Source organism: Strigops habroptila, chromosome 8 (genome assembly GCF_004027225.2).
Source record: "Strigops habroptila isolate Jane chromosome 8, bStrHab1.2.pri, whole genome shotgun sequence".
Taxonomy (NCBI): Eukaryota; Metazoa; Chordata; class Aves; order Psittaciformes; family Psittacidae; genus Strigops; species Strigops habroptila.
The window spans coordinates 43,924,378-43,939,167 of record NC_044284.2 but is presented as its reverse complement, the minus strand read 5'-3'; the positions used below and the strand labels follow the sequence as shown (position 1 = coordinate 43,939,167).

Genomic DNA, 14,790 nt, shown 5'->3' with positions numbered 1-14,790 from the left:
CCAGCAACTTGAGTGTCCATGTCCCTTCAAAAGGGCTGGGGTGCCTTAGGAGAGAGGTCACAAGCTGAGAATCCCAGGGGATACAATCCCGAGAATTAGAAAAAAGTTTCCAAGGTCTTGCCTTTCCAAAACCTGTGTCATGTGCCATGAGTTGCAAGGACACCTTGCAATGAAGTCTCAACACGGTCTTGAAGTTGTGAGTGATGAGGCTGTGTGAGATGCCAATCCTCAAACAGTGCACACCTGGGGTCATCTAACCATGCATACTGCAACCAGGGCTAACGAAGCATAGAAACAGTCACTATTTTTTTATATATATAATTTTGTGCATTCAGTGCTCCACACTTCTCAGACTAATCATCAGCCATTTTCACCCACACTAACATGCATCTGAGCAACTCCAAAACTTCCCTCCCAACTGCAAGAGTTGTGTCTTCCTAAATGTCACTTCCTTGCAGGTTTAGACTGGAGAACGGTCTCATCTGAGGAATTCAGATTCGACATCTGAGTTGTAGAAAACAAAGTTTCCAGAAATAGTTAAAAAACCCAAGTAACCTGATCCTAAATTTCCACTCCTAAGCACCAAACAGGAAACAACAGGCTCAACATTACTATGACCAGAAGTCCCAAAACCAAACAGATATTGCGCAGCTCCAGCAATAACAACTGCTGACTGAAACGACGATGGGCATTAAGCAATTTACAGATCAGCAGAGTAAAGGGAAATCTTTTTACCCCGCAGCAGAACCATCCATGGCACAACAAAGGTGCAGCAGTGGAGGATGCAGAAGCTTTGAGGTACCTCCGTGCTCACTGGCCACTTCTCAAGGCTCCACCACCCGAAGAAAGGATGAATTCTTTCCCTCCAGCCCTCTCATTACACCGAAGACAACCTGCTACCCCTCACTTCAGGCAGTTTGGATGAGGCTGATGCAAAAATCTTACATTTGTGAACACTGTGACTAAAAATGAAAAATGAAAAGTAAAGGAAATGTCAATCTCTGCCCCAAAAATACAACTTTGTTGCTAATTCCATAGGTTTCAGGTGACTAAGAGCTTTTTTTGCATGCGCATATGTGCATATACTCTCACAGACACATTTCCTACCTCAAGTGAACATCAACTCCATTTTTCATGTAACATTTATTGATTGTAAAATCTGGCATGGATTTACAGAAAGCTTATCACAGATGAATGGTTTACCAAAGAACAGCTCACGGTGGCATCCAACAGTTTTGAATAATAAACCCCCCCAAACATTTGTTTTGCTCAGCAGAGGAACATCCCCAAACCTGCACTCCGTGATCAGCAACTGTGAACAAAGCTCACACAAAACAGCCAACTGCTCACTGCAGAACCAAAGCTGTCCCATGGGATGCTTCAAGAGCTGACACATGACACAGTGTGGAGGTGCATACTTAGACCAGTGCTTGATGACTTCATCATGTCACAAATGCACAGCCCAGTACATCTCATCCACGTTTTAGACTAAGCCCACAACTATGTTAAGCATATCACCAGTAGCTATGCACCTAATAAAGACCTATTTCCCATTACTCAAATTACCTGGGAAAGGGTTTCTTCCTCTCTGCAAGTAATGCAGAGCGCACTGCAAATCACATAAACCAGAATGCGAGCAGGTCAGAGGGGAGTAATTTGCATTTTTCATAGAGATTTCAAATACTTAACTAAAATTAAAATGCTATCCTGCACAGAGAAATGCTTGAGTTACTCACTGTTCCACACGTACAACAAGGAAATTTCAAGTTCAACAAACCACTCTCCAAAATGATGCTCTAGCAGGTGAGAGCACTCTTAAAATTATTCCACAAGCAACAAAACCCATGAAGGTTGGTTTCCTGCACACCAGGTTTAAAGGAGGTACACCACCATGCTCCGCTGACCCCTAGACTCCAAAACACCTCCTTTCCCCATGAGCTGCAGTTCCCCTTCATCTCCAGCTTCCTCCCCATACAATGGAAGAGCATCCTTCTCATACTGCCTACCCAACTAATACTATTCCTTTTGCTTTCAGGACAGTAGCTACAACTCCATACACACACAGATGCACTGGGTAACAGAAACCCTCTACAGTGTCCCAGCAATCCAGTTTACAATGGGAGACATCCTACATGTGCACAAGTGCCAGAGTCTTTGTGCCCGAGGCTGAAAGAGAGGATAGGGAAAGAGACAAAATTAACAGACCTCTAAACAACAGGAAGAAACGCATCTCAGCTCCTACCGCAGAACAGGAAGGAAAGAGTACACTAAAATGAAATATAAGGTCTAGGGACAGAAAAGTAGAGCCTCACAGCAAGCAAAGCAAGTCAGACCCTTCAATTAGCGATCCTTGCTAATTTATTTGCTCTCCTACTTACACAACTGAAGAAAAGGACTAGCCTATCCACCCTGCAGCCCACAAGCACAGCGTGTGTCCTTACAAACAGCAACCACCATAAAACACATGAAGCTCACCCCTTACCACCAAACTGCCTGAACAAAGGTTGGCTCAGGCTGGCGATTCAATCCCATACCTTCACAACAGCCTGCAGTTTAAACTAACAGTCCCTGAATTAATCAGCCATGCATCCACATCACTGTAATTAACAGCATCGCTCATGCACGTTACAGAATTATCTGTGATCAGGCTAAAACAATGACTGAGGAGCGTGGCAATACCATAAGACAGTAAGGACCATCACACATATCATAACCTTCTGACTCAAACTCAAGATGTTTTTCTTCCTTTTGCCTCACTGTTACAGAGCAGAAGTACGTCCATAATTAAATCTACACCAAACTCCTTTATAGCTCATTTTTTTTCCTGTAGTTGAAAAAAATGTGTAACTTACTAGAAAGCGATGCTGTATTACACAGGTACTGAACTGCTAGAACACACAGAAAGGAGCATACTTGCAACAGAATGACAGCCTACAGAAATTTGCCACAAAGGCAGTAAAATAGTTGTTCTCAATTAGCAGTAAACAAACTTTCTTTTTGCTCTCATATCCTTTTAAGACACTACTGCAAAACAGCTTCTCCCTCTGCCCTCTTCATGTCAGCTGCTGATTAAGTCTACATCAGTCCATGGAAAAGAAAATCAAGAGGGAGTACCGCAAAAGAAAGAACACACACTGTCTAGAGGTCATATGTTTATAAGATTAGACATGTCTGAGCTACCTAATAACCTTATGGGCTTTTAGGCGATCAAGTTGCAAAAAAGCCCAAAAGTATTTTTATCCTTCCCAAGTTACATCTGCCTTTCAAGCTACAAGTGCTGAGGACTGACCTTGCTGAACAATCCCTACCTTAACTCCAGAAAGTCTTACACACTGCATACAGCATCAGCCTACAGATGTACTTGGGACACAAGGAAGTCTGAAGCCTTCCCCTTCCCACACTCACTACCGCTGTCGGGCACAATGTGCATTTCCAGACATGTGATAAAGAAGCAACTTCACAGTTGCAAGTATTTCCCCTGCCCAAACCACAAAGCTGCTGCCCTGAATTAAAGATGAGTGTCAAGAGAGTGCATAAACTTAAGATGACCTGCTTACTTTATGACTTCTCTTACAGGAAATACATGCCTCCTCATACTCTGGGTTTCCAATTCAACTCTGGGCCAGTTTCTTTCAGTAAGCTTTTCAGCAGCTTGGTCCTGAATCTGTCAATCGCTTTACATTTTGGATAACACAATCCCTCCTGATCTATGTTCTTGTGTAAAAGGAAGCTGGAGGGGCTACACTGCTTTCAGCCTGCAAGTCAAGCACTCTCACCTGGCAGAGTCCAGGTCCCATTGCCTTCTGGCTGTTCAAAACACAGCAACACTCACAGCAGACGTCACCTGATGAAATGTTTAGCTACAGAACAGATAGAGTTTCAAGACAGAAAGCCTTACCAGCACAGTATTTTCATTACCAGAAATGCAAAACTGAAACAGTTGTTTCTGTTGCTATGAGGTCCAATACACCTGGTGGTATACATGAACCAGGTATTTACAGTTTCACAGATCAAAGGTATTAAAGATATACTGTCAGCACAAGTTCAACTTGTATGTACTGGACAGCAGTATTTGTGGCTACTACACAGACAGGATACATGCTGCCTTGTCCTCAGCTTGCTGTGCTATGGGCAACACACCCCTACTGCCACTCCGCTCCCTGAAAAAGGAGTGGAAATGGAACAACAAGCCAAGCACACAGCATCTGAAATACCTACAGCCACTTAGTGAGGGACACGGCAAAAGCAAGCACTGTCTCCTGCAAAAATCTCCATGCAGTTAACAGCAAACCATCACTAAAATTATCGTAAGGACAGGTTGAGGTACCTCAGTTAACTCAAGCGAGCTTTGCTCTTGTTTCTTGATCAAGGAACACATTCATATGGTAAACAAAATGTTCACATTTTATTTTCTTCCAAATGTATGTAACTTGCACCTAGAAAGGGGCAGTCAAAATAACTTGGCTGTTTTGAGATGAAACCTACGTATCATTTTCTCACTTGCCTCCAAAAATCCAGATTCAATATTCCCCAAACCGTAGCCCTGAAGTAGAAGGGACTCACGGCAAGGTCCATGTAACAGGACTACAGGACCTACAAAAAAGTTCATACAAACTTTTATCAGTGCAAGCTCTTCTCATGTAGGAGGAGATGCTACAAGAAAAACCCACCAAAACCAAAACAATGAAACAAAAATGCCACACCAAACCTAGGAAGGACCTGTAATGGTTACAAACAAAACCTCAAATATCTACCACATAGAACTCTACTCAAGCTAAGAAATATTCTTTACTCTTTTGGAGAAAAAAACCCATCTAAAGTTAATGACATGCAACTTTCTTGGACAAACTGAAAGCTGCTTGATCCAGTTTAAACTCTGAAACATTAAGTGATTTGGAACTTCCCAAAGGTCTTCTGTTCTTTGTTTTCTGTCATGTCAAAAGGGGAAGAAAAATTCCTGTTCAGCTACCTCGTATCATTTTTTTTTTCTGATTCTCAGGGAAACAAGGTTTATGCAACTCCATTATCCATCCATTAGTTCTTCCCCATTAACTCCAGAACCCTTTGTTTAAAACATTTCACAGAGGGACAGAAGTCTCAAAGATAATTAAGTTCCGATCACTGTTCCCTATCTTAAAAACATAGATACTATAACTACAAGAGAAAGTGAGACAGTAAGACAGACAATTAGAGATATGAAATGGTTCCCACTTCAGAAACAATTAATAGACTAGGTTTTAAAGCAAATCACTGGAGATCCTGCAGTGTTTGGGGGCATTATCAAAAGAGCTTGCTTTCTTATGAACCTCCCGACACCTCTATTGTCAGCTCTGTTCAAGGCAGGTCTTGGACTCTATTAACTTCTGATCTGATTCATTATGACCAAGTATGTTGCCAAACGTTTATCCCCTCTGCTGGGGAAGAAGGTAGGTATTCTGCCTAGCAGCAACAATCTAGAGAGTCAAGATCTCAGCTCTGGATGAGACACTGAGTTCATACATACGGTACGTTTCCCAGTAAAAGTGCAAAATGACAAAGGAGTTGGAAGAGAAGAAGGGGAAGAACCACCCCATGGAAGAAAACACGAATTTTAGACCAATTCAACATCCTTATTTCTGTTCCTCACAGCACTGGTAGCTGTCTTCAGTTGCAGAAGATCTGTGGAAAAAAGTAAAGAACAGTAACCTGCTGGTTCTTGTGAAAAAGAGGCGATGGGTGTCAGCTGTACTTCATGGGTCACTCTTCTTAGACAAGAACTATGCCACGCTGAAGTAACTGCTATTAGTGATGCCAGCTTAAAGGTAAGGTATGGAGACTGTGTACAAACAAGACTTGAAAAGAGAATTTCTGAGAATCCTGGAAATAAAATTAAGCTTCCAAAGTACTACCCTGAGGATAAAGAAGCAATTCTGCTGCTAGAAATCAATTATACGGCAGTACAAGGAAACCCATTTCAATTAATCCACTCCCAACATCCCAGCTATAACTGAGGCACACTTGTATGTGTCTCTGACCCTTTAAGTTCACTAAGTCAACTCCCTCCAGCTTCCTATAGGACAAGTATACAACAAATATTCCTGGAGAACCATTTTTTTATTCTCTGCTTTACATGGGATATCTAAGCATGATTCAAAGACCACTCAACACAAAGCCTCTCCTTCTGCCACTTCAAATCCCAAGGATGTAGCTATACAAACATTTTCCACAGTAGCAAAGTTGTGAGCGTATGTAACTTCAGCTGCACCAGTACACCTCTTTGTGGGACAATACCATGAAACGGCCCATGGAAACAGTCCATACAGTTCTTAAAACCAAAAACCTTTCCCCTAAGGTGGGCTGTAAGGGAAGACTAGGATTGTCTAACTTACAGAAGAACCAGAGAAACACTTGAGCAGATGGAAAAACTAATAAGAGAACTCCTTAAATCACGGGGGTGAGGGGGAACAGACATAGGAGAGGAATATCCTCAAACTGCACCCTAACAGTCTTCTCTAGCAGCCAAGAGAACCGCCTGTTCCATTGCAATTCTCATTGCTAAGGATAGATAAGAAAAACATTATTTTTCCACAAGATATTTAGGCAACATCAAAGATGACAAGAAACCAGCTTCATGTTCCCTGCAAATACCTCAAAGAGTTGCAAAATGAACAAAACAACACCAAAAAAGTTGCGGTTTTTTTCCTTTGGGTTGGTTGAACAACAATGTTCCACTTCATTAGTCAATGTGAATTAACTTCTTGGGCCATGGTATGACAGTGTATTAAGCCCAGAGATAGGGGTTTCAATGCCAGATCAAAAACATCATGACTTCACAATGTAAAACATGGATGAAGTATAAACTCCTGCCATAGTTTTGCAGATGTTTCTTCAAACAAGAGTGCCAGTGAGGCTGATTCATCCCCTGCCCTCTCATACCACCCCCTCAAGTTGTGACATCTTCTCCTTGGATGGAGGAGGCAGGCACACACGTGGGAAACCTGATTAGGAACACACCCCGGTCAAAAAACTGTCTCCCAACCAAACCAATTCCCTGATGTGCTTCACTGCACAACCACACTGAGCCGTGTAAGCCCAGCTCAGGAAGCAATGTGAGGACGGCAACCAGTGCCTGCGAGCAGGCGTACCTTACATCTACACCTCTACCTAAAGAAACATCCACAGAAACCGTCTCACTTGGCTGGTTCAAATTTGCTCAGATATTGACAACTTAACTCCGTAAGGACAAGCTCTGTGCTAAATCAGGCATCATCTGCTCACAACACACTAACTTTATGCTTAGTCAAGTATCGTCTGTCCTCCTACATCTTGCATAAAGGCATGAAATCCCCAAATTAACCAGAGCACATCATGTGCAATTTAACAGAAACATTACCATGGGCCACATTTGCCACCGATCATGATTGGTGATCTGGCACTGCACAGCACCAGAGCTGTGAAATCCCAGGCGCTAGGAAGGCTAAACAGCTTGAGAGTAGCACACATGTAAAAGACTGGAGAAGCCTACATTTTTGCTTTCGCTTGCAAACTCACTTTAAAGCTGCCAACTAACTTCTTCGCTTTACTTCATTGATCAATGTCAAGTAAAAATTGCCTCAGGAATACTTCTCCTTCCTAAAGATGATCCAGCCAAAGATCTGGAAAAGGAGAACATGTGCATGTTTCCTTCTGGGCTGGGCCACACTGCCTGAAAGCTTCGCCAGTGCTTCGCAGGTCCTTCACTGGTCCTTCTAAATTTGGTTTTACAAGTAAAGAGGAGAGAAGGAATCATACCAGACTTTAAGAATGCTCTGAAGCAGGGCCTTTTTGTATATTAGATCTACGGCAGTGAGCCCTGAGATAATAAAAACCTAGAACAGTAATATTGTACAAGAGCACCTTTCCCAACAGTTCCAGTTATCTAAACTTCATGGGGAACTGAGGCAAAGCAGCTGGAGGGCTTAGTCACTTACCTATTTGAGGATTTAAAAAATTAATGATCTTGCAAAGTAATAAGATGCAGTGTAAAAACTCCTTGCTTGGTGCAGAAGTAACACTGACTTAAGAGATGACTTGCTGCCAGAAGATGTGCAGAACTAGGAGGAGGTGACCTCCAACAGTTCATACCCATACTTTCAAGCAACCCCGAACTGCTGAGGAATAGTTTATAAATCAAAGTAAAAAAACAGTAAACCAATCAACCACCTTATTGTCTTCTCCTACTGGGAAGAGATTAAGACTCTATAGTTATTTAAAGTTAGGATGTTTAAACATCAGAAGTTGCCTGAAAAACAACTAGTGAAAGGACAATCTCTCACACTCACCCAAAAATCTCACTAGTTAAACAAAAGAAGATCCTTCAAGAGTTTAAAAGTCCCTTTCCCACAATTTCTTAACAAGTGACTTTTATTCACCATCACTGAAAGGCAAAACACACAAAGATGACCAGCGGGGCTCTAAAGGCTGCCAACAGGGTGCAGGCCTACCAAACCACTGCCAGCCCCCTGCCACAGCGCAGGCTGTGCCCCCACCCCAGCCCTCCCACCGGCCACCCTGGCACAGGAAGCTGCTTAAACTCACTAACCCAGCAGAAAATTGACTCCATTGCTCAGTGAACCATCTAACGGGCCAGCAACACCAATTTGGCCAAAGAGGCAGCCAAGGAAAGTGAGACGAGGCAGTAGGTGAGCACCACCCTGCTGGGGACAAGGAAGGGGGAGGCCTGATTTCCCTGCCTCTGGCAGAAGCAAGTTTAGTGCTTTCTCTCCATTTTGCCAGCTGCAAACGGCTTGAGAGCTATTACAAATCCACAAAACGTGTATCAACACCAGTTACAGGTCTGGCCCCCAAACACACCTGAGCTGCCTGACAACACGCTCCGCGCCATGCAGCATTTCCCAATTAAAGGCTAATGAATGCTGAAGCAGTCCAATACGGGGGAGAAGGGGAAGGAAAGGAAAACTGTAAAACACAAGAAGATAAACTTGTGTAACTATAAACAATGAAAGGAAAAGATTAAGAAACCAAATGCCTGGCTGTTGCCGAAAGGTGATAAGCTAAAAGTTGTCCTAAATTTATTAGGGCAAATGACTACAGAAACGTATTAGTAAGTTGCAAGAATAAACTCTCATTTTTATTACCTTTAATGGTTATTTAATACCTCTCTCCACTAAACCCACTCTCAGCTCAGGTTACCTTCAAATACTGCACTTCAGCTGAAAGTTAATAAAAACCCCAGTAATAATAATAAAAAAAACACTACCACCAAACACAACCAAAACAAAATTATCCCAGAGCAACCCCTCTTCCAACCCAAAATACATACACCCTGATAACAAAGCAAGGGACAGGAGAGGGTTTACACATGCCCCTGCAGCCAATTATCTGAATTACAGGCTCCAGATCTGGACTCACAAGATGCTTCTATGTGAACTTCCTTAGCAAGTCTGTACCTCAGTTCTTCATCAGGAAAAGCAAAGCAAATTGTTGTTGACATCACTGTGATGCCAAGAGGACCAATACACCCATCTGCTCACAGCTGTCTGGCAGCAGTTTGGATGTCAAGAGCCCTGTGCTACCATGACAGTCTGGATGCCAAATGGGGTACGTAACGGGATGAGGGCAGGTTGAACTGTGGTCCTCAGCCACACATTAATAACACCCTGTAGCAACAGAGAGGTGATGTCATCCTGCCATTCTTAAAAACTCTGGGGCTGGCTATGCTGCAATGAGAAGTATGACTGCAGCACAGACAGGAACACCAACACCAGGTCTAATCTAGTGAGCAAGAATAACACCACCAAGTAAGTTGTGGACCTTCAGTCTCCAGGGCACTGGAAGAAAGCTGCTGGGAATCTTAGGTGTCCGTGCCAGGCTCTGTGGGGTCCTTTCATCTGCTTTAAACATGTCAGATGCAGCTGGCACATATGTGCATGACTGACCTGTGATCACATCTCCTAATGCCATATAAAGATACCTTCAATATACCAGACTCAAAAGCTGGGGTAATTTTGTAGCTGAGAACGCTCCCCAACAAGTGGTTAACTCTTACAAGTTGAGAACATATAAAAGGCTTTTCATCTAAAAGCATAAACTGACACTTGTCTTAGCAAAAGTGCTGGCTTCAGTAGTTCTTCCTCCATCCTTCCTCTCCTTTCTTTCCCCATCCCCTTGTTCCCAGCACTCCCACTGAGCCCATTCAGCTGTTCACACAGTCCCACAGTGAACCAGATTGGGTAGTTGATGCAGATTAAAAATAATCCAGGAAAAAACAAAGAGTGAGGAGGAGGGAAGGTGGAAAAATTTAAGTTCCTCAAATCAGTGCAAGATGGAAATGCAAAAATCATTGTTTCGCTGAATCAAGGGAATGCCATAGGGGCATAAACCTGCAGTAGGGCTCAATCAATTACTGTCACTAAAGAAATACTCATTGTGGTACAATTAAACTCTCCCGGAGAAGGTGGAGACAGAATAGCTGTTGGAAAGTCTTTTGACAGGAGATGACCTGTTCTCTTCCAGGCAGCTGACACAGCACTCTCCCGAAAGGGGAGCCTGGCACTAGCTAGAACAATGAACATCTCTCTCCCACATGCATTTTTTCATCAGAGGCCCCAAATTCCATCTCAGAGGTCCCAAGCTTCTCAGATCTGGTGTTTATCCAACATTCCCATACGGTCTGCGATCGTGCAGACTGCCAGGCCGCTCCATGAAGCAGCAGGCCAGCCCACCATGACTCCTTCCAAGCAAAAGCAGCCCACTCTCATCACGCTGCCATTTATTTCATGGCTGTACAGCAGCTGTTAAGAAAATCTTCATTTCTGCTGCACTGGAGGCAGGCGACTCCAGGATTTCCTTCTGGACAACGAGCAAGATCCCATGCTGCATTTTGGAATTTGATACCCTGGCATCTTCGTTGCACATTTAAAAACAGTTTCACATCCCCCACGAACCGTGCAGGTTATGAGCCCAGTTTGTACTGGAAACCAACCGTCTCTCCATCAGAAATGTACCAGTTGAAACCTGGCAGGAAACAGGAGAACCAGTTGCCTTCTCTAAGCAACTCAATGCCACCAGTCAACTTACCCACAGAGGCTTAACAACAATTCAAGTGGCAGCTCCTAACTTCCCCCAGCATGCTCACTCTGCTACACAACACAGAGGAGAAGACTTGCATGCCACCTTCGGCCCCCATAGCGCAGGCTCCTCAGCTCCTCTATCCAGGAATGACAACATTGAAAAAGAGCAAGACACCCCATGTCCTCTGGAAGAGCTGTCAACTATGCATTTTAAATCAGTCTTTATCAGACAAGCACAATCCACCTTCTGGCTTCTGAAAGCAAACATTCATGGTGTTCATGATTGGGCCAAAAGCGACAACCATCTTTTCTGAGTCAACGTATACCTCTAAAAGCATTATTGATCTGTAGTGAGCAAGCTGCTTTTGGCAGCTGTTAGGTCTGGAGTTCATACAACGCAATTCGGCAGCCACAAGAATAATAACAGATTATCTGCTGAATGTTTGTCTTCCAGTGGGAAGTGTACGAAATGACTATGCACAAATCCCATTCAGGATTTAATCCTGCCCTGGAGTTCACACACAACTTCAGTGCACAAAACCATTAGTGGGACATACCAGCACCAGAGGTCAAAAACAATTCAATAATACAAACTCCTTTGGCTCAGGCTGAACAGAGACACAGCTGCATGCATCCATATGGTGATCTTGGTAATATGTCAAATCAAGACTTCATCCATATGTACCATAACGGAGCACTGTAACCCTGGCTATCAGCCAGCTGCCTTGTCCTCTGCCCAGAAAGGTTACAGAGCAAATCCTGGACACCATTTCCAAGTATAGGAAGGACAAGAAGGTGACTGAGACCAGGCAAAATGGATATACCAAAGGCAAATCACACCTGACTAACGTGACTCCCCTTCCAGGATGAAAAGACTGGCTCTGTGGCTGAGGGGACAGCAGGGGATGTTGGACACCTTGACTTCATGTAAAAGACCATGCTAGAGTGTCCCATGGCATTCTTCAAACCAAAGTGCTGAGGTGTGGCCTGGATAATGGGATAATAAAGGTAGGAGGAAAACCATCTGGAATGCCAGGCTCGAAGGGCTGTGATCAGCCATTACAACCTCCACCTGGCTGCTAGTTACTAATAGCATCCCTCTGGTTATGAAAGGTACCCAACGTGGATCAACACTGGGGCCAGCCCTCCTAAGAAGTTTTTTACTTACCTGGATAGAGACAAGAGTACGCTCTCTACAAGTTTGGGGACTTGAGGAAGCATATGACACGTTGCAGGGTAGGGCTACTATTCAGAGAGGCTTCAACAAGTTGGGAAACAGTTGACAAAAACCTCAGGAAGTTTAACTACAGCTAGAGCAGAGCCTCACATCTGGGGTGGGGTAACTCCCTACGGTGGTACATGCTGTTGGCATAGCATCTCTGTAGGAAGGCTCTTAGTAGAACAAGAAATTGCCCAGGAGCCTGCAGCCCACCCTTGCAGTGAGGGCGGCCAGCACTGCTGTGTTAGCAGGAGTGCAACCAGGAGGGTGAGGGGACACATCCTGCCCCTCTGGTAAGTACTCCTAAGACCACTGGAGAGCTGAGTCCAACTGGGGCTCTCCAGCACAAGTGACATACAGGAAGGAGGCCAGCAGAGGCCACCGAGGCAGTCAGTGCTGGAGCATGGGATGTTCAACAAAACGCAGAGGCAGGTTAGTTCAGCCCGGGAAGGAGAAGGCTCAGCAGAGATGTTCCTGCTATCTACAACTACCGAGTCATAGGTATTTTTTTGTGCAGACTGGGCCAGACTCTTCTAAGAGATGTGCAGGGATAGGATGAGGGATAAGGGGCACCAGCTGGAACACGAGGAAATCCAGAGAAACAAATATTTGCCATAAGCATGGTCAAACACTGGGCAGAAGCCAAAGTAAGGGTCCTTACGAGATACTCATAACCGGCCTAGACACAGCCTTGAACACCCTGCTTTCCGGGGACAGCTTCTAGCAGGAGGTCAGCCTAGTGATCTAGAGAGGCCCCTTCCCACCACCCATGGGGTGCACAGTGCAGATTTTGCCATGCAAAATACTAGAGACAACATTCCACGCATGACGGGCACCTAAAAAGTTAAATGCCAAACAATAATATCCAGGAAACAACTCTCTTTACCAGTCACACCAGGAACCAAGCTGTAAATTTAAACAACTCATCTTACCCTTCGTCTTGTTACTTTCAGCATCTCCAAACCAACATAAGGCTACATGCACACGTTCAGCTTGTAGCAACCCAGGAACCAAAGTAGGGACAGCCAAGAGGCACACCTTATCCCTCTATCAAAACCAAGTGCAACCAGAAAAAAAGTACGAGCATGACAAAAGAAGTGGTATTTTTCAGAGCACAAAGTAAGGGTAGGCCCAAAGAGCGGAAAGTTGTTGATGGAGAGCAGCCAGACAGGATGGCTTGGCCACCTTCGCTGTATTTTTTCCCTTGTTTACTTTACTCCGGTTTTACAGAACTCCACAAGAAACAGGGCATTTTGAAGAGGAGAGAAGCCCACAGAAACATCTTCCCACACATCCTACAGTGCTGGGGAGAAGGAAGCTCCACAGAACAGCTTTTATGAAGGAAAATGGCCGAGCACAAATTCATGCCAGACCACCCTCAGTTTATATTCCATAAAATACAGTCCCAAACCCTGTTGCCTCTCCTTTCTCTTCACGTGAGCCTAAACAAAGGACATTTAGACAGGAGAGCAGCCCTGAATAGAAGACTAATGGGAAAGCATACAACAAAACAGCAAGTGCGGAAGAGGAGGCCAAGATCTGCAGGACGTGCCTCACACCAGTCCCCTGCTCTACCAGCGGTCTCTGCCCATCTTTGTGCTCCTTATCTCAGCAACTCCTCCTTGGTCCCCACCCCTACAACCTCGCATGACCCCCATCGAAACAGCCACTCCGTCCCAGGCCCCATCCCTGTGCCCGCCCCAACGCCGCTTCCCCGCGGCCTCTCGGCTCTCGCTGTCCCGCACCGCCCCAGCCCCGCTAACCCACCTCACCGTGCCCCGGGGCCGGCTCTGCCCGAGCCCCCCACGCACCCTCAGCCCCGGGCCGTGCGTGCCCCATCGCCCCCCACCCCCAAACGGCCCCACAGGGCTGCTCCTCACCTCTCACCTCAGCCTCCCCCGCCGCGCCCCGCATCCCCCCAAACACACCGCCCGTCCCGCCCCGCTCCTCGCCCCACAGCCCGCACCGGGGCTCCCCGCGGCAGCCCTTCACCCCGTTTAACCCCACGCCAGGCCTCCCCTCACCCCACAGCCCACCAGGCCCCTGCCCCGCTCCCGCCTCGCCCGCCCCTCGGGAGCCCCGCGCCCCGCCACAGGCCCCCTCCCTCCTAGGCTGCCTCTGGGCCCCAGCCCGCCCCAGCTGCCGTTTGAACCCCGGCCTGCCGCCGCCCCGCCCCGGGCCTGGCCCGCCGGGCCCCCGAGGCGCCGCTCGCACGCGGGAGGGAGCGAGGGGAGGGAGGCGCGGCCGGGCCGGGCCGCGGCGGGGCCGGGGCCCCGGGGGCGCTTACCTCCGACCCGGTACATGTTGGCGGCCATGCCCGGGACGGGGCCGGTGCGGGGCGCGGGCCGCTCCCGCCGCCGCCTCCAGGTGCCGGATCCGCTGGAAAATGGAGGCTGGAGCGGCCGGGCGGGGGAGGGGAGCGGGGGAATTAAAGGGGCCGCGCCGGCTGCCGCCCGGCCGACAAGGAGGGAGGGAGGCGGAGGGCGGGGCGGCGGGCCCGGGCAGAGAGGGGCCCGGCGG

General features: G+C 46.4%; 1 protein-coding gene across 5 annotated transcripts in view; it reads right to left on the bottom strand.

The window, feature by feature from the left end:
* Nucleotides 1-14,790, bottom strand: part of MTA1 (metastasis associated 1) — an 82,241-nt gene extending 67,451 nt beyond the window's left edge. For all 5 annotated transcript variants that reach the window (XM_030493570.1, XM_030493572.1, XM_030493573.2 and 2 more), the window contains exon 1: nucleotides 14,558-14,790. In XM_030493570.1, the coding sequence (XP_030349430.1) occupies nucleotides 14,558-14,585 (28 nt within the window). In that variant the 5' untranslated portion in view covers nucleotides 14,586-14,790. The remainder of the gene's footprint in view (nucleotides 1-14,557) is intronic.